The sequence below is a fragment of the Cheilinus undulatus genome, linkage group 16, assembly GCF_018320785.1.
Source record: "Cheilinus undulatus linkage group 16, ASM1832078v1, whole genome shotgun sequence".
NCBI lineage: Eukaryota > Metazoa > Chordata > Actinopteri > Labriformes > Labridae > Cheilinus > Cheilinus undulatus.
In genome coordinates this window covers 39589267-39609246 of record NC_054880.1, presented here as the reverse complement: position 1 = coordinate 39609246, position 19980 = coordinate 39589267, and the positions used below count along the sequence as shown (strand labels likewise).

The 19980-nt window shown below is 41.7% G+C and overlaps 2 protein-coding genes across 2 annotated transcripts; one reads left to right on the top strand and one right to left on the bottom strand.

Moving 5' to 3' along the window:
* Positions 1-210: 210 nt before the first annotated feature.
* evx1 (even-skipped homeobox 1) lies at positions 211-2553 on the bottom strand. Its single transcript, XM_041807989.1, has 3 exons — positions 2196-2553; positions 1229-1464; positions 211-738 (listed from the first exon to the last, which is right to left on the bottom strand). The coding sequence occupies exons 1-3, from the start codon at positions 2551-2553 to the stop codon at positions 211-213; spliced, it is 1122 nt and encodes a 373-aa protein (XP_041663923.1).
* A 10519-nt stretch (positions 2554-13072) lies between these two features.
* Positions 13073-15727, top strand: LOC121523207 (homeobox protein Hox-A13a). Its single transcript, XM_041807990.1, has 2 exons — positions 13073-13814; positions 14266-15727. Exons 1-2 carry the CDS (start codon positions 13154-13156, stop codon positions 14511-14513), a joined length of 909 nt encoding a protein of 302 aa, XP_041663924.1. The 5' UTR covers positions 13073-13153; the 3' UTR covers positions 14514-15727.
* The last annotated feature ends 4253 nt before the right edge of the window (positions 15728-19980 follow it).

Sequence of the window (19980 nt, the reverse complement as noted above, 5' to 3'; positions counted from 1 at the left end):
TGTGTCCATGTTGTCATAACTCAGCCCACAGTCCTGGCTCTGAAGGAGATTATTATTTGTCATTTGTGCGCCACAAAGCTGGAGATCTGGCTAATAATCTTGGCCCAAAGTTTAAGCTGGCTACCTCTTCATGCTGTTTCAGTCCTGACTTAGAGTATGTTAGGGTAAAAAGCTTATGGTATAGGCTTGTACTGAGGAAGAGTTTTGGTTTTATCTGGTCAGAGGCACTTCCTCCCTCTGGTCTAACGTCACAGATGACGATTTACTGAGCACCGAGGGCGTAAAAGTGACAAAAGCGTCAGTTCTGCTGGTTGGAGAGCACGCAAAGTCCGATCCAGCTGGCCTAGTTGAGATACCATTAGATTGACTGGAGTGACAGGCCAAGCACGAGCACGGGCTTCCTCCAGGACCGAGGCCGTGAGGAGGTCCTGGGTACAGGGAGGGGTGTCTGAAGGCGCACAGCAGCTCCGGCCTCTGGTAAGGGTGAGACAGCATCCGGAAACTGTCCAGGGAGCGCAGCGGGTTGGAGAAAGGGGTGGCAGCCGGAGCAGAGCCAGCTCCGACGCCCAGGTGGGAGTAGTAAGGCAGCGGCAGGTGGGAAGGGAAAGGATAGGGCAGGTTCCCCGTAGCTGCGGCGTGGCTCATCATGTAGGTGTAGAAGGCCGGGTCCGCAGGGTGAGGCCACGTCATGGCCAGACGCTGGCGCTTGTCTTTCATCCTGCGGTTCTGAAACCACACCTGGAGGAGAGAGAGACATAGAGAGTGAAACATTAACCACGAAATCCACAAATCAAAGAGTGCAAGACAAACCCACAGTGCGTAAAACAAACATGGAGCATGAAGAGGAGTTCCGCTTTTACGCACAAATTTGCATTTTTTTTTCGATTTGAGAAATTTTGCCTTTGTTCAGTTTCTTCTTGGGAATTCCGAGAAAAATTTCTGCAGCACATATTAGAAATTATTTCCTCTTTTTAGATTGTAGAAATAGTTAAAAACAACGAAATAACGCCAGGAAACAGTCCTCTGCACGCTTCCTGTACATTTCAGGCTATGGTTGATTTCCATCATTTGTTTAAGGGCATCCTGCTATATTTACACGTGCACCTGTGTTTGAAATACCTGACCGAAATATATATTTAAATACAACAGCTGCCTATTTTTAATTCTGGCTTTAATATTCAGTTTGTCCTGCAGCAGGCCTGCCTAAACCCTTCTCCTATAATCTCACCTTGATTGTAGTTTCAGGTAGATTTAAAGCGGCCGCCAGCTCGCATCTCCGCGGCCTGGACACGTAGTTCTCCCGGTAAAACTCCTTCTCCAGCCGGGCGATCTGCTCCCGGGTAAAGGCTGTCCGGTACCGACGAATCTGATCTGCTGAGTAGGAGAGAGAGCCCTGACCTGGGACCATTTTACCCGGGTCAGATCCAGTTTCGATGGGGTTACCTGGAGAATCCCCATTCCGCCCTGTATGAAGAAGCAGAAAAATATATTAAAAAATATCCAAATTGAAGCGAAATTCTACATACAAAATAATCAAATCTATATTTTGGTTCATATTTAATATTTTCCTCCTAATTGTGGGGTTAATTTCATTATTTTTAATGCACTGGTGATGATTTTTCCTCTTAAAATCAGCCTGCTCATGTAAATATTTCCCTTCTTAATTGTGACGTGGTGATGTTTGCAGAACCATCATTAAATCAGACAAATTATGATTAATGATGTGGCATTGCACTCTCCTCCTCTGTTCCAGGCAAACATCCTCTAATCGCTGTTTTTACGCATGCTTTTCTGAGGCATGCATTTTTAAATCTTTGCAGCTTAATGCATGAAACATAAACATCCAACAAATGCCCATGTTGCTTGCCTTTTTTTTCTTCTTGTGGTTTACATCAAACCATGCATTCCTCGTGCAGTAAATATAGGCTACATATACGCTGATTTGCCCGTATTGTTAAAGTCAGAGGGGAAAATGCCTGGTTAGATTGTGGGTGTCACCTCAGCGTGTTTCCAGCCACTCTGGTCACTTGACAGAACAGCTGTGCAGCATACACTGCATGCGCTCATATTCTGCTGGTGTTTAGGCTTGACTATTTCATAGAGAGGTTGCACATTTTTAAACCAAGTCATGCGTTTGGGGTTTGCATTCATTCAGGAAAAAAAAAAAATCCGCAGTGCATGCTTGCAGCTCTTACCTTTAGCAGTCGGGTAGTCCATGCTTTCAGGCGTGCAGCTCACGTCAATCTCCTCGTAGAAGTCCGACTCGGTGTCTGAGCTGCTGCCTTCTTTGTGCAGATGTTCGCTCCGGTTCCTCTCCCCGGATGAAGACGTGCCAACCGGCCTCATGTCTGCGCACAGATTCCTCCGTGCGCTCTCCTCCACCATCATCTCCGTCCTGTCCCGGGAGGAGTAAGGCGCAACACCGGGGCTCAGACAGCTCCTGTGGCCCGGCTTCCCCTGCTCGGTGCTCCCGATAGCTTCCGGTAAATTAGAGCCGCTCTTGCTCAGCTGACCTCCCTCTGCCAGCATCACCATCTCCTCTCTGCTTTCCATCACAGGAGCGACTTTTAAAAACCCCTCGACTCCGCCGTGAGAGTGCAAGCCGTCAAAGAGCAAAGAGCGACGGTTTTTCAGGTTGGAGGGGTGTGTTTGTGGTGGAGAGGTGGAGGTGGGTGTGAGGGAGGAAGGGGGGGAGAGAGAAGAGTCCTAAGGAGAAGGAAGGAAGGAAGGAGAGGCTTCTGGAGAAAAAAGAAGGGATGCAATCCGGTGTGACCCTGAGAGGAGAGCGCTCCAGAGTGCGCAGAGGGAGCTCTGGGAGGGATCACCATTTACACACTCTCTCTCTATTTCTCTCTCTCTCTCTCTCTCTTTCTCCGGAGCTGTCATTCTTAATAGGCCTGTCGTCATGACGGTCCCCCCCTCTGATGACGACACGCATTGATTGGAGATGGGTAAACAGACGGAGAGATGGTGGGAGAAGGGGTCTATCTATCTATCTATCTATCTATCTATCTATCTATCTATCTATCTATCTATCTATCTATCCATCTATCTATCTATCTGAATCTGTTTGCGCCATATGCATTGAAATCCTTGAATTTCTGCAGTGCGCACCGGTGGTAGCGCTCATTTACAAACTAATATATTTACTTGGCCTTTTAGTGCCCCCTCCCTGCCCCCACCCTCATCCTCGGTCTTTAGTGCCCCTCTCTCTCTCCTTCACCTAAAGTGGAGTCAAGTAAAGCCCTCAGAGGTCAAGTCCTGCAGTCAGAGTAGAGATAAGAGGCCATTTGACATCAAGTCCTAAAAGTCAGCAGCAGAACAAGCAGGCAGAAAATCACAATTCATCAGTTGTGCATCTCAAATGGGGTTCAAATTGCATTTTGGACACAAACACAAGTATTTCAATGGGATTATCTCAATATTTGTATGTAATAGGTGAGAAATCAGAGGTTTTGTCTATTATACTTACAGATGCATATGGTGTAGTGCAATCCCTCAAAAAGAGTAGGGATGCAGGAAAAAGAAGCAGATTTAATCTTAAATTAAAATATGTGAAGTTTAAGGAGAAAAGGACTAAAACATAAAGGAGGTTTTGCTTTCATTATGGGTTAAAGCAGGGATGAGCTCAATTAAATTAGCCTACCATGCATGCATTTACATGCTGAAGCTCATTAATTTAAATCTGGTGACCTTTGATTGGCTGCAGCTTGGTTCCCTGCCTGTTTAACTAACTGGATTCCAGATAAACCTCTAGCATGAAAACGCTGCTGATAAATATATGGGAGTTATAACTCAGCCTCCTGTGATGAGCCACCTTGTCTCTGAGATCACAAACATTACACACCCATTGTTTCATTTTGGTTTAAGTCTGATGGATGCAGTTCTCACATTGTCCACTGAATGTTTCAGGCTGCATTTGAGTTGGTTGTCTTTGCTTGAACTGCCAGCAGTGACAAAAATAAGCCTAAAAACAGACAAATATTTATTTCTTACGGCCTCTAGATCAGTGGATCTCAAGCTGGGGGTCGCAAGATGCCTTCCAGAAAACAAAGAATATTTTTAAAATGATTTTAAAGTGTATATTTTACCCCTTTTTTTTTTTTTTTTTAAAAATAGAACATATATACAGTGCTTAACAAATTTATTAGACCACCCTAACCCTAACCAAAGTAAGGTTTATGCCACAGCTGCCCTAAATCAACAGCCTTAGTAATGAACAAAATCTATTTTTATGTTTCTTCAATGGTTAGTACACCAATATGTAGAAGCTCTTTAACCCAAATGATAATTTTAATGTTAAAATATAATTATGATTGTTATCCATGAATTTTCAAATTTACTGATTTACCAAAAAAAAAAAAAGAAGAAAAATAGTAAATCACATTAATATTTCTTGATTAATATTTCAGATTATAGTTATTTACTTGCATTCCTGAACAGAAAAATGAGTTTTAGTGCTTGAATGTTATGCTTGATTAATTTCTGACTTCTCAGAGAAGCCCAGTGAGCCGGCTCAAATTTGGGTGAATTCAGTTTGAAATTCCTCATTCCTGTTCAAAATGGTAAAACGTGGAGAGCTCACTGAAAATGAAAGAGTCGGCATTAAAGCACTTCATGATGCTGGATGGTCTCTGAGACTAATATGACAGGTGGTCTAATAAATTTGTTAAGCACTGTACATAAAACTAGTTAAGTGTAAAATAAAAACATGGTCATTTGGGGAGATTTATTCTGAAATCAAAGATTAAAAATCCTGAGAATGTAAGTCTGCACACAGCTATTATTGAATGTGCATGACTGTGCTCAGCTATGCTTTAACCACCTTCAGGTACAGTTGGGGTCCCCGGTCTCTGGCACCTTTATTTTGGGGGTCACAATTTGAAAAGTTTAAGAACCTGTGCTCTCAGTGATTAAATACTTTATTAATACTTTGCTGCAAATTGCTTTACATCAGACAGCCAGTCATTGCAGAAACACACTTAAAACACATCATTATAAATGTGAGCACCTTAAAGAGGTTTTTTACCATCAAATACTAGAACTTAACTTTTAACAGTATTGACTGATTCTATATATATATATATATATATATATATATATATATATATATATACGTCACACAATAAGATCTGAGAATGCAAAAAACAAGCTGACAAAAGATGTAATGGGGTGCAAAAGGTGCTATCTGTAAGTAAAATGCAAAGGTCAAAACCATTCAAAACAAGCCTAAGAACCAGAAAAAGCATGCATATTGAAATAGAGTTTTTTTTTTTTTTTTTTGCTTCAGGCTTTATTCTTAAATACTCAAACTGGCACTTGAAAATGTTGTGTTTGAAAAGACAATCAGTGCCATCCCCTATATTTGATTTTTAATGCATTTTAGCATTAGAGTGAGGTTTACTGCTAAGTATTTTAATTCATGAAAGCCTTGGAATTATCGGTCAATGATAAAACACTAGAGGAACAGAGCTCAGACAGGACAGAAAACTTCATTAGAGTAAATTATCAGTGTAATTATAGTTGAGTACATCAAGGGGTTTTGAGATTGGATGCTTTATTGCCATTGTATGCAGTATGTTAAACTTACGGTGGTGGAAAAACACCAGGTAGTAGCAGACAGGTCCAAAAATATTCAAATATAAAATTTGTAAAAATGCAAATGAGAGCAAATAGTGTGCAAATGTGCAAACAAAGGATAGTTATCTCATAAAGTGGCCATTCTGCAGCAGGTTAAAAGTGCCACTTTGTACAACTTGCTTTATTATAGCCTACTGGATGAATTCTAACATTCCCAGCATGCTTCCCTGTTTTCCCCTCATGATTTCCCACCTGTGGTGATGATGCATGTGAAGCACCTGACCATGCTGGTCACCTTTACGAACCAAAAGCCCCCCCCCCCAAACCCTCCAGTTCTTGCTCAGGTCAGATGTTGCAGCTGCAGGGCTCTCAGTGGTGTGGTGAGACGGCCATGATGTAGTGTATGGAGAGGTGGAGTCACGTGGTCTCTGAAAGAGAGAGAGAGGAGAGGGAGTCACCGAGTAGCTCCAGCAGCAGCAGCCTCCGCTGTCCTTGTGCGCCCTCGCCTGTCCGAAAGAAGGAAAAGGCCCCCGAGCGTTGTCTCCCCCTCCCCCCACCCCTTTTTACTCAGCCCGGCAGAGAGGAGTGAGGGAAATTCCTCTGGCTTTCTCCCTCCACTCCAATCTTTCATCTGACCTGAGAAGGAAAAAGTAGAACTTTCTTTCTGATTACCAGTTTCTTATTTGATGTTGATGCTTTGAAGACTTTGAGAATAGTCTGTCTCCTTATCTCCATCTATCCCTTTGTCTGCCTGTTCATCTCTTTAACAACACAACTTTAGAGCACAGTAGCATGCCTTTATTGTCACTGTGCGGTCAGTGCAACATCAGAAATAAAAACCAAGATTGATGAGACTTCATATCTGCCTTACATCAAGATCAACATATTCTTAATCAAGAAGCATCAACTTTAAGAGATGCGTATAGGGAAGTTCCAAGCCAAACCATAAATACCGAACTGAGTCATAGGGGAAAATGCAAATTGAATGGGTGTCATTTCTGACTGTGTGGCGCGGGGGAAGAAGCCGTTCAGCCGCAGGAGTTTATAAACCACGCAGGCCTATTTTTATCAGGCGTTTCAATGAATTATGATCATTCATGATTGTGCTTTTCTGACAGTGTTTGATTTATAATGTAGCCTGGATGAAACCCGTGCGTCATGGAGTGCTGTTGGAACAACTTTACCCTTATTCTTCGAGCTGAAGATGTTTAATTCTTTATTTTTCTTTATTGATGGCACGCATTTCACGTGTTTTTCCCTCTTGCTAAGTTTCTGCTGTCATAAATTGGACTATTGGTTTACTTTGCCTCAGGACTCATATCGTGTTAGTGGCGCGTCCAAAGATGGCAAAGGTCCCATTGTTTTGCCACTTACCTGGGGGAGGAGTTATGCAACAGGTCTTGGCCAGGGCAGATGAGATCTTGTGATCGCTCGGAGATAACAGTTAGAACTGTTTTTGCGCAACAGATGAATGACCTTGCGGGTTTACAGTAGTGTCACTTATATAGTGTGTGTTTAAGATAGCGAAGGACAGCGGATGGGTTTGGAGTTTGCTGATTGTGGATCCCCTTTTGTCCTTATTTGCGCGCTCTTCTGTGCATCCTCTGATGTAAAGCCTGCACATTCTTGCTGGCAGAGGTGCGGGCTGAAGTCTCTGCTCCAGTGTCGAGTTTTGCAGGAGGAGATCAAAGAGGGGGAGCGCCCCACGCGGCAGACACTGCAGAATGCGCCCCCCCAGTTTTACTAGCCAGCCCAACTTGAACTTGACCATGGAGCCTGCGCAGTGAGCATGTAATCCAATCCATGGCCCTGGCAGTGGAGACATGCCGGAATATTTGCTTTTAGCACAAAAAAAAAAGTGTGTTAGAAAAGCGCGTGAATAAATTTGGTGGATGTTAAATCTGCAGCAGCTCTCCAAAGGAAATAACATCTAACCTCTCCTTCATTATCACAGCCCCTCCCGTCTCCATTGCTTCAACTTGGCCTTGAAACAGGATGACGCAGCTACCACAGAGTTAACTCGCTGACCTTGGAGGGAGAAACATGCCCTGATGACAATACAGCTGGAAATCTGTGCGCCTTTTTGAGCCGCATTTATCGCTCTTCTTTGCGCCATCCAACAAACCCATTTTCGCTGTTACCCCAAGAGGCTTAGCAAGGCGCGGAGATCCGGCCAGTATCACCCCATTAAAGGGGAAAACATCACGGGGTACGGCTTACCACCACTTCAGCAGTAGCAAGGCAACACACCAGGTGCAAAGCCCTGAAGTTTCACAAGAGCGCATGTAAAGCTTGAGCCTCTGCGTCCCTGGCATCTTTGAGGGAGGTGATATTTACAAGTCTGTCTGCCTGCAAATGGCTTTTTATTTTTAGGGAGTGTTGCTGTCATCAATTCCATCGGGAGTAAATGCTCCCTCTGTTTGCTCTCTGTCTTGTCAGATGAGTTTTAGGAACGAAAATCTAGCCTGGTGGCCTGAATCTGGGATCTTCTTTGAATACTTCTGGAACTTTCCTCTAATTTGAGAGGCTTTGCTGAGAGCATTTCTGGTGCTGATGTTTAGTGGGTGCAAAGTAACACTCAGACGGCAATCCAAGAGGAGTTGCATGCGATCTGACGTGTTTTACGCACGGCCTCGACTCTGGAATCGAGTATTATTAAATCACAGCTGTCCATCCTCCAAATCGACTCTTAAATTCCAAAAATAGACAGAGATATTTAAGCATTTGAAGTTACCAAAAGGAAATAAAAGATCCAAAGTGAATATTTTCAGTTTGTGTGTTTTTATATAAGAAAAGGCATAGTGGAAACTTTCCTTTTGTTTTCATTTACGTTATGAACGAGTGAATAAGCCGTAATTCATACATTCTCCCATTAAATTATCAAACTGAAAAACAAAAATAAACATTTATTGTGAACTAAGTGGCTTTAAAAATTATATTAGACAGAAAATGTAATTAAATAAAACAAAAATAAAGCTATTTTTAATTGTTTTTGCTTCTTGCCTCCCTTAATTATAGTTTCTAGATTTTTCCCCCTCTTATAAGAGCTTTTTATATTTTTGTGCGTTTGAAAAAAAATATTTAAACCTTCAAAGCCTTTGCTTTTAATCAACTTCTGACTTAATTTTCGTTTCTTTTCGCCTGTTTCTTACTAAGAGTCTAAGGAAAACCACTTTAAACCATTTTTTGGCATTTTTACGCACGCGGCACCGTATGTATGGCCTGCTGTAATAGCATGCTCTGAAAGGAAATACGAAGGCAATGCTGTGTATTATTATTATTATTATTATTATTATTATTATTATAGTTGCGGGTGGTGTCTCCACACTAGTGTAGCGCGTCATTTAACCTCGAAAAGTGCGCTTTTTGGGCTGAATTCGCGCGTATTTGTATAACTCAAAGCTATATGACTGAATCTTGGCTCAGCAACATTTTTAATGTCGGCCTGTGAGCTGGCTGCGCAAAGAAAAAAGGCCAGGACGGCGCATTTTAGAGATAGCAACATATTCTGATGGCTGTAATTATAATAACCGACATGAACAGGTAATAATAGCCTTGATAATGACGCATCATAATGAAAAAATGAATTTAAGTCCACCTGCTTAAATGGGGACTTTGGGTCACAGTAGCACTCAGGCCAACGCTGCAGTTCTGCATTTAAAGCCACATTTGTGTCACGTGTCATATTCAATATTCACTTCCAGGCTTTTGTCCTGCAATCACAAATCCTGACTGAACTTCTCTATCTGCTGAGATTCCTCCTGTGTGCCAATAATGATTTCACACGCAGCTTACAGGCTCGAGCTTCAGCAGGCTGTCAGCGCAACATTTAAGACTTCTGCAGGAGAAACTGAAACACGCATCCATCTCATCGTGGGAGTCTGCACCCTGCACCCTGCACCTTCAGGTGCCGTACAGCATGTCTTAAAAATGAAGTGGGGCCTTTTTTTTTTTTTTGTAACTCTCCGTTTTACGCAGTCTCTTTTTCATCCCACTGCAGGCCACCGTCCAGAAAATATGCAAAAGTCAAGTGTGTGACCGCCCTGTGGTTCACTGCCCTCACCGCAGAGACATATTGCTGCTTATGTTCTCACAGCTTTTTGACAGCAACGCGTGTCATCAGCAAGACTGAAATTTGACTGCGTGTAGTTTCTGTGAGCAGCTCGTTTTTATCACATAATTTATGCTATTAACGATAAAAATTTACAACCGAGCATAACTTTAAATGGATCTTTCCCTCCTTTGCCCAAGCAGGCTTCAGGCGAGTCAAGGGAGAAAAAGCGCTCTTTCTCTTATGCGCTGCGTTATTTGGATAGCAGTGCAAACGGGGGGGGGGGGTTATACCTTGATAATGACCACAGAGAAAGCTTCAGTCTTGGCTGCCAGGCCTCTGAGTCCTGATGGAACCTCTAGAGATCCTCATGTGGAGTCTGGAGAAGTCCTACTCTAAATCTGGCATAGTAAAGCATCACTAGGGGTGGCGAAAATTACAATTCTAATCCCAATTAAGTCTAATAATTACTACATTTAAGTAATCTCTGCAGAAAGTGAAGTAAATTTAGTGTCAAACTGACATAAATAATTGTTTCCAACGAGACTCCTTCTTACACAATCCCCAACTCCATGATTTAGAGAGTGCGTGCATTTGGCGGGACAGTGTGTGCGCCGCCCCTGTCCAGAGTGTGTTCATTGTTCTTGGGGATGTCTCATGTCTGGACTGACCACATGTGCGCGCGGCGGCGGCGGCGGCGGCCACCTTTGGCGAAGACGCAGAAGTTTCTGAATTAAAAAAACGATCCAAACATGGATGCACCATAAATCATCCTCGTGTGTGAAAACACCTCGCAGCAACACATAAAAATAATAACAACAACAGGCCGGAGATGATAGCTGTGATTCTGATTGGCGCTACATCATCGAACATGACATAAAGTCAACTGGAACAGTAAATGATTAACGCCTCGCTGTTTGTTTTGCTCCATTCGCCTGCGTTGAAAGCGCCACAGGGCAGCGCGCAACAGGCCGGGCCTTGTGCAGTAGCTCAGTGAGTCACAGTAGCTGCTGTTTCTGAATGATTTCATTTCAAGATGAATTCTTTGATAAGACCAAGACGCAAAGGCGCTACTGTGATAGGAGTTTGGATCATATCATGGGAAAACTTGGAGGGCAGTACCAACATTGGAAGTTTATTCAGATAAAAAGGCACCTGATCTGTATAATTTTATCATTTTTTCCTTAAAGAGCAGAGGTATTTAATAGCTCATAATTCGGATAATTTTGAACGAACAGTTTAATGTTATTTAGCTTTTTTTTTCCCATCAAATATTAGCTTCCTCTTGCTATGCTATCCATCTTTTTACTTCCCTCTTTTTACAATTGCGACAACTTTAAGCGTTTGAACTTCAAGGCCCTTTTATTCATAAGTACTCTTTTTAATCCGTGCGTAAATGCGCAACAAGAGGTTATTTCCTTCTGTGTCTCCTTTTTGTATTAATCCAAGCACATTAGCTCACTCAGATCACAACAAACATCATTTACATCACTCATAATTAAGATCTAATTCTATCATTTGTGGCTGAAATGGCGCGCTTTTCTTGGCTAAGGATGGCACATTTCATGATTTTCGTTGCTATTACGCACACCACCTTTCAAAACTGTTTGAAACACTGCCAGTCCATCACATCACTACCTGCTCGGCAATTTAATGTCCACAATGTTCTTTAAGCAGAAAGAGTAATCTATAAAAATATGTGCGCAATCTGGATCTATAAATCCCCAATAAATCCTTTCAATAAATCACTTCCTTCTGTCACAATTTTATACTTTTAACATGTTTTGTATTTTTTCATTTTTCAATATTTTGTTAAAATTTAAGCTTTGATTTGTTAAATGATGCATATAAAAACGTGTTTCTTTTCTATTTTTACACATACATTCCTCGACTTAGGCTGCAAACCAGCCGTGTGCGTCAGAGCTTTACGCACCTGAGTGGCAGCTTCTTTAAGGCTGATTTTTATTCCCTCACTGCAGATAACACTCAAGTACAATTCCCCTCAGTCAGACCTCCACTAGCTGTGGACTTTGAAACAAATCTGGTGACAAATCCAGTGAAAGGTCCAGCAGGTCCATTTCCTCCAGCACAGAATAGAAAGAGAGCCACTGGTCGTAAACACAAGCCACCAGACCAGACACACTCACACACATTACAGACACGACACGTCTCTCCCTATTCCCTCTTTTCAGGGATCAACATTTTCACACGTATCCGCCAAAAACACCCCCAATAGATCAGCAAATAAAAAACCCAACAAGATTCCTTTTATATTTCCAACTCCGGGATTCAAACGCACCACCCAGGAGTAGCGGGTACAGACCTGTCTGTGAGAAAAAACGGCGGAGAGCAACCCAAATGATAGTAAAAGTTAATGTCCTCCAATAGCTTTCATTGGGACAGGAATTCTCACCCCTCTTCCGCTCCTTTCAGTCTCTCAGACGGTTCCTTCAAAGCGTGAATAGCCCGACAGGCTGGCCGGCTAGACAGCAACTTTCAACTTGACCTTGGCCTCCAGCCGTGTCTACCTCCTGTATGCAAAAACAAGCACACACTGCCAAGTGGAGAGCTGTTTTCTGTCTCTGCCTTTGTAAACACGTCGGAAGTCTCGTGTCTGGAAAAATCACCTTTACGCGTAACTTTTCATCCTAATTTTTTTGATTTCTGACTGTAATCGCATGTGGAGATTTAAGATGGGGCTTTCCCAGACTGTGTTTGTGACAATACTTGCATGCATGAAATACATACCATGAAATAAATCCATCATCATTCTGTCTACAGCATTTCTGAAATACTGAAGGCGCCATTTGGCACAGAGCAACATCGGATCAGAACATGTTACACTGTGCGTCAGCGTGCTACGGATGTATGTTTAATTCAAGTATAAATGTCCAAGATTTGGCACAAGCTGAACTTTAACGTTGCATTTTTGAAGGTAGAAATGTGCTCTGGGAGAATGTGTGTATTTATACTTCATGTGGCAACGCAGAAAAACACTCGGTGCGTGCGTAAAGGTCACATCTATATGCATATGATTCATACGTAGATGCATGAGTCTGTTATTTCACAGTAATTCCTTATTCTTGTACAATATTTGACTTTTATTTGACCAAAGAAGCATTTTACAGTCAGATTTATTTAATGAACACAGACTATTGGTGATTCTGAAATCTAAAACCTCATAAGAATAAAGAGGACTACCCGATTGTGTGTCTTACTTTTCAAAATAAAGGCACAAAATCCATTTCAGGTGGAGCAGAAACAACAAAAGGAAAATCCCTGGATAGGTACGGTCACCTTACTTCGCCGCATTTTTCTCCATTTAATTATCTGTACTGGGTGATGTTTACCGTCCTCTTTGCATAGCCTAGTCACATGACAACGGCTCGGCCAATGACGGAGCAACCTCTGCGCTCTTGTGCGCGTCAGAGTGGCATTACTCTCTGGGAACCAGTATCTCCTTTTTTCAGTCTCTGAGCTTTTTAAAAAAGAGCCAGAAGCTTCAATGTTGGATGCCGTGCTATGACAACGTCACTGCTCCTCCGTCCGCGCTGGGTCGACCCGTCGGTGATGTTCCTCTACGACAACAGCGGCGGTTCCGATGAAGTGAGCAAGAACATGGACGGTTTTGCTGGTGGCAACTTTGCTGCGAGCCAGTGTAGGAATCTGATGGCGCACCCCGCGTCCCTGGCACCCAGCACGGCTTACTCGTCCAGCGAAGTGCCCACCTCCGGAATGGGAGAGCCTGTGAAGCAGTGCAGCCCCTGCTCTGCAGCTCAGAATTCATCCAGCGCGTCCCTGCCTTATGGCTACTTCGGTAGCGGCTATTACCCGTGCAGAATGTCGCATCACAGCAGCATTAAGTCGTGCGGAGCGCAGCCACCCTCCGCGTATGGAGAGAAATACATGGACACGTCTGCCTCAGGCGACGACTTCACTTCTCGGGCAAAGGAATTCGCTTTTTATCCGACCTACCCTTCAGGCCCATACCAACCTGTTCCAAGCTACCTGGACGTACCCGTGGTGCCAACTATCAGTGCGTCCTCAGAGGCCAGGCACGAGTCGCTGCTGCCCATGGAGAGCTACCAGCCGTGGACTCTCGCCGCCAACGGCTGGAACGGACAGGTCTACTGCGCCAAGGAGCAGCCGCAGCCCGGGCACATGTGGAAGTCCTCCATACAAGGTAGGCTGCTCTCTTTAGAGTCCATCTTTTAAAAACACCATGATAGTGTGTGACCCAGCAGCAGAGAGAGGGAATTTTTAACAGGATGGGGGGCTTTGATTGGTCAGATGTGCCAACATGCAAAATAAAACGCACAAAAGTGAGTTAATTTATAGAATAACTGGAATAAGTTTAGGAGTGTAAGACATTTACCATGTATAAGAAGAAGGGGAAACCCATTTGCTACGTCTCTTACCTTGAACAATGTGGTTTTATTTTTAAATAGATCATCCTCTGCTGTATTATTTAAGGTGAACATGGTTAATTTGGAGATTTTCTGTGGATTTTAAATGATGGAGCTGATGGGAGGCTTACATTTTATTTATTGGATCAAAATGAAAACTCATGACATGAAGGTGACACTCTTGCTGACAGGAGACTACATAACAGCCTCTTTTGTCTCTTGTCTCAGACGCGGTGTCCCACTCAGGGGGAGACTCTGCCTCTTATCGACGTGGAAGAAAGAAGCGCGTGCCATACACCAAGGTGCAACTGAAGGAACTCGAGCGCGAGTACGCAGCCAATAAATTTATCACGAAGGACAAACGGAGGAGGATATCAGCCCAGACCAACCTGTCCGAGCGGCAGGTCACGATATGGTTTCAGAACAGACGCGTAAAAGAGAAGAAAGTTGTAAACAAATTAAAAACCATCAGCTAGTTGTTTGATTCCGGACTCTTATCTGTGGGAGATAAACTACTACACATCCAACACTCCTTCCTTCTCTGACTGAACATGATTTATTTGTATGGTGCCAAATGACTTCCCGGATCTTCTGGATCAAAACCTGAGGCCTCTGATGAAAGGTGGACCCTGCCACTTGTTGTTAAATATTGTTTCAGGATTCAAGTGGAAAAAAAGGACAAAATATATCTGATGTTGACTTTTTTTCTGGCATGCTCATTCACATCACAGGGGGAGAGAAAATGACCCCAGCTCAGACATTTTGCGCCACCGAGCTACGCCTTTATCTGCATCTTTTTAACGACAGTGATAAACGAGAAGATTCACAGGAAGTGACGGATTTGGACCTTGGAAATGTTAAATATTAATCTCTCCTGGCTTCCTTATTTTTTTTTTTTTTTTTTTAAACCTGCTCACGTGCTTTGCTTGTATGAAGTTTTGTCTAATCATATGAATCCGTGCTCTTTCATTCATATTCACTCCATCCATGGTGCAATCCTTCTTATGATAATGCTTAGATAATCGTTCGGGATATGTGTTCATATCGATCATAGCTTTTATAATGTGTGCGTATTCATGTGGTTGTATATAAAGTAAGTTCCGGCATGATATCAGGATGTTTGTGTGTGAGTCCAGTATGTCGGTGTCAAAGTCCGCCCTAATAAAAGATGGACCTGGTTGAATTTTATCCAAGTTTGTTAAAATTGATTTTAAAATGACATTTTTGAGGTCACGGATTTACGCAGTAGAGCCATTTATTCTCTAGCACCCATAGAGTAAAGCCACGTCTAAATAAAGAGTATAAATCCAGAGTAAAGCCTACACACTGCGTAATCTATACACTTGAATTGAAGGTGTGCATTTCTAATTATTTCATTGTTGCTGCTGTTCCTACACAGAAGGCCTTCCTACTCTCCATGCGTAAGGGAAACCACACATGTACATACCAATTTTATTTTGAAATAGCTTATGCTGAGATTTTATTTTATTTTATATATATTTTTTTTTAATCAACCTCGAAAAATTGTACTTTAAATTTCAATCAAGCGCAGTGTGTAGAAAAGCTCTGTTTATGCCTGAGAAATGAAGAAATAACCCAGTGCAGCGTGCCTGCTCGGAAATGTAGTCTGACATCGCCATCTAGCGGTGACGCTGCGTCATAACCCAAACTGCCTTAATGCAAAGCTCTGCGGCCTGCTGGATACCAGGGATTCTTTATTTATATTGTTAAAAAGGAAGAAGAAAAGAAAAACAGTAAATAAAAATGGAGTACATCTTGGATAAATTCTGCAGCATTATGTACCTGTGTCTTTTTAGTCGTTATCTGTGACCTAGACGGCTGCCGTAGAAAAAAAAAATACGCACGAAAAGCGTAGGGAGAAAATCTATAAGAAACCAATCAAAGCCGTCACCGCTGACCCAGTCTCATCTGTGTGAGAGAGCAGATAAAATAATTATAAAATAATAAATACAGTCAAGGACATTTTATTCTGAAGGTCATCCGGGTTCATGCGTGTTATTTTCTTCCAAATATATTTCTTTGTGCTCTTCTGTCATTTTAAAAATGTATTCCGGTAATTGTTTACATCTCTACGTACCTCCTGTCATTTTTGCATGAACTATACTTTACATAGTAAAGCACTGTGTGTTCATAACGGCAGCAGTGGTCGTCTTTTCTGACTTTCGTCCACCTTTCACCTTGAGGCTTAAACCCAAAATATAAATCCTGGTTATTAAAAGAAAACGTTTCGGTCAGGTTTAAACCTTAAATACTTCCAATACCTCTCCTTTCTTCAGACTGGCTTTAAATCGGTAATCGGCCTTTTTTTCCCCTTTCTTTTTTTTTTTTAACATCTACTTATCTATTTTTTATTCTAAAGGGTAACCAGCAGCGTTATCTTTATGTGACAATGTTGCTGTGCTGATATGAGAAATACACATACATACAGAGCTTAACAAATGTATTAGACCACCATCCAGCATCATGAAGTGCTTTAATGCGGACTCTTTCATTTTCAGTGAGCTCTCCACGTTTTACCATTTTGAACAGGAATGAGGAATTTCAAACTGAATTCACCTTTTTATACCCAAATCTGAGCCGGTTCACTGGGCTTCTCTGAGAAGTCAGAAATGAATCAAGCATAACATTCAACCACTAAAACTATTTTTCTTTTCAGGAATGCAAGTAAATAACTATATTTTGACATATTAACCAAGAAATAATAATGTGCTTTACTATTTTTTCAGTTTATTGTAAATCAGTAAATTTGAAAATTCATGGATAACAATAATAATTCTATTTTAGCATTAAAAATATCATTTGTGTTAAAGATCTTCTACATATTGGTGTATTAACCATTGAAGAAACATAAAACATGATTTTGATAATTACCAACGCTGTTAATTTAGGGCAGCTGTGGCATAAACCTTACTTTGGGTGGTGGTCTAATAAATTTGTTAAGCGCTGTATATGTAGGTCTGTGTGTCACAAATGAAGATTACGACGTTATCTGGAAAGAGGAAAAGTGGTTGGATAATTTTGTTTTAATTTATTCTAACATTTTATTTTGAAGCTGTCTAGCATTTATCATTTTCTGCTGTATTACATTTTTAAGATCAGTCTATAATAAGAGTAGGCTAAACAAAATTCCGAAAATTATGCTTGGTTAAATGTTTACTTTTGCAAATTTTCAATTTTATTTTTTATCTTTATTTTCCACGTAAATCCAAGAGAGAACACAGTATAACATCATTGTGCTTAAGTATCATAATTTAATTTAACTGCTTTTGGCACAAGTAGGTCAACCATTTAATCAATTTACGCAAATAAAGTCCATCTCAATGATAGATAAATCTGTTATTTTTATTCTGCAACTGATCATTTTATCAAATAATAACAAAATTTAAAATGCTTTTAAAAATAAACATGATAATTTGTGAATGGAATCTATAATTACCTTGAAGTTTCTGTACCATTTTCTGATGTTAGAAAAAGAAAATGCACCTGCAGCCATAAACGTGTATATCCCGTACGTAAAAGACAGTTGTTTCTTTATTTTTCACCGTTGATTTTTATATTAGAGCTCTACATGTTGAATATGAACTTGCTGTTTGATTTTTCCCCCCTCTCAGTGACTCTGTGCATTCGTAACGCGCAGCTGTATCCAGAAACCAGAAACATCCCAGCATGCTTGGTTTGGCTGCCTTGGTGAATATGAATCAGTCTTACTGGCACTCACATGTCAGGCCATGAAACCCAATCCCCTTCTTGGTTCAGAGCTGGAAACTCCTGTGGGTGCCAGCCCCACCTGTTAGACTGATTTACACTCCGCTTTAATTGTTTTCACCCGTTTTCTTGTGTTTTACGCATTACATGGCCTACATTTCCAAAGAATTGAGGACAAACATGCTCCAACATTAATGCTACATCATCATCATGATATGAGCCTGCTTTAATGCTGGCTCTCGTTTCTTCTCTAGGAATAAAAGGCACAAAAGAAACGCTAATGCAAAACTCTGTTTTTCACTTTAAGATTATTCATTTATTTGCACGACATGAGTCCAGACGCTCCAACGTGTCTGGCTTCAATTTGACTGAAGAAGAAGAATGTCAATCCACATTTTACTGGTTCTAGGAGCAGACCTGTATGACAGCGAGTACTTAATATCATAAAAGTGATTCAAACTTGGTGTAATTAACCTTTATTAGGCCTTAAATAAGGCAGGCCTGTATTTAGAGTGGAAATAATTCAGCCTATTCTTCATTTTAATTATCTATTTATTGGGCTTATACCCAAATTTAAACCGTGAGAGTTTAATAATCAAAAACCAACTTTAAATGTTAAATGTGTGCTAATAATAGACTTGTGATAGTCTCGTGCTCGAAGCCTGTCCACATTTTAACACAGAAAATCTAAATAAGCATTTTCTTGCTGCTATAACTCACCGTCAACGAGAGCAGCCTATTTTTAAACGGCTATCGTGTGTTTATGATGTGCGCATGTCCAGCTGAATGACAGAGAGTAACCCCGCTGTAATATGACACGATGAGCTACGTCCGCGAGCTCGGAATTCAGCGTCTAGCTAGCTGCCTCCCCCCTCTGACGTAGGCCCGTCGTGCTTCAGAATGAATTCAAAGATGTGAGGAAAGAGTGTGATGTGTGACTCCTCTGTGTATTCTGGAGTCCAAAAACACCGAAAAGAGGAAGTAGCGGAAGTTGATAGCAGTGCCCTGCTAGCTGCTACACCTCATTGGCTGCGTGGCAGCACAGCGGGATCTTATTGGCTCATTGAGAACCAAAACAAGGCCGCATGTCCCGCCCTCCAGCCTGCTGTAAAACATGTGAGCCCGAAGCTCTCAGCATGAGTCCCGCCTATCCCTCTTGTTACAGCAGGGATCTTTGACGGGACAGGAAACACGTGAGCCTGGGCTGAATGACTGCAAAAATTGAGCTCTGCTGCCACACTAAGGCCAAATTGTGAATAGCACTTAATTTAAAAAAGAATCCAATTAAAACATACTACAGTAAATCTTATTTTAGTATAAACCTGCAATTCCAGATCAACTTCTTTTAAAATTAGACCAGAATAGACGGTGTAAAAAGCTTGCTGACTGTAAAGTAATATGCATTTGAAGCAACATATTGTCTTTGTTAAAACCTTTATCAATGCTATAATGATATTTAATTCTAAATATTTAAAAATGCTTTAAACAACCTCTTTTATAGAATAATAATAGATAATGGCATCTTTGAGTCAAGGTTTTCAATGACAGTTTTTAATCCTCGGACACTTAATTCAGTGAAATGTATTAAAACTGGTCATTCCCATCTATAGGTTCATCTCCATGAGGTCCCAGGATCAGAGAAAATGTGAAATAGTCCAGAAATCCACCAAGCAGCCCTGCGTGTCTCCCCTCCGCCTGTCAGACTCAGTTGAGCTCAGACAGGCCCACATTGCTCTTTACATTGACCTTCGCTGTCTCTGTGCGTAATGGAGGCGAGGCCTGCAACCTTCAGACACTGACAACAAATGTAGCTCTCCTCTGGTCAAGCTTGGACGAGTTTTTGAAGGTAATCTCGCCATACAGTACAAAGACCGGAGCAGACATACGTTAATCCAGCACCGTGACAGCGGTCAAATAGAAGCACTTGACCGAGATTATGTGAAAGCCTCCTCCATGTTCCGGACGGCGCCTAACTCCCCCCCCCCCCCCACAGACATGCGGGCTTTTCCTGTCCTCATCTCATCTGATTTGAAATATAAATGCTAAATAATTTACGCACGTCTTTGATAAAGGATGTGGCCATGTTGAAGAGATAACCTGTGTGTGTTTGGCACAGGGCGAGGGCGAATGCGCATAAGCCTTTGGATAATAACGGGCGCAGAAGGTCTGTTTCCAATTCCCCCCGATTTCATTTGTAGATAATTCATTTATTAATAA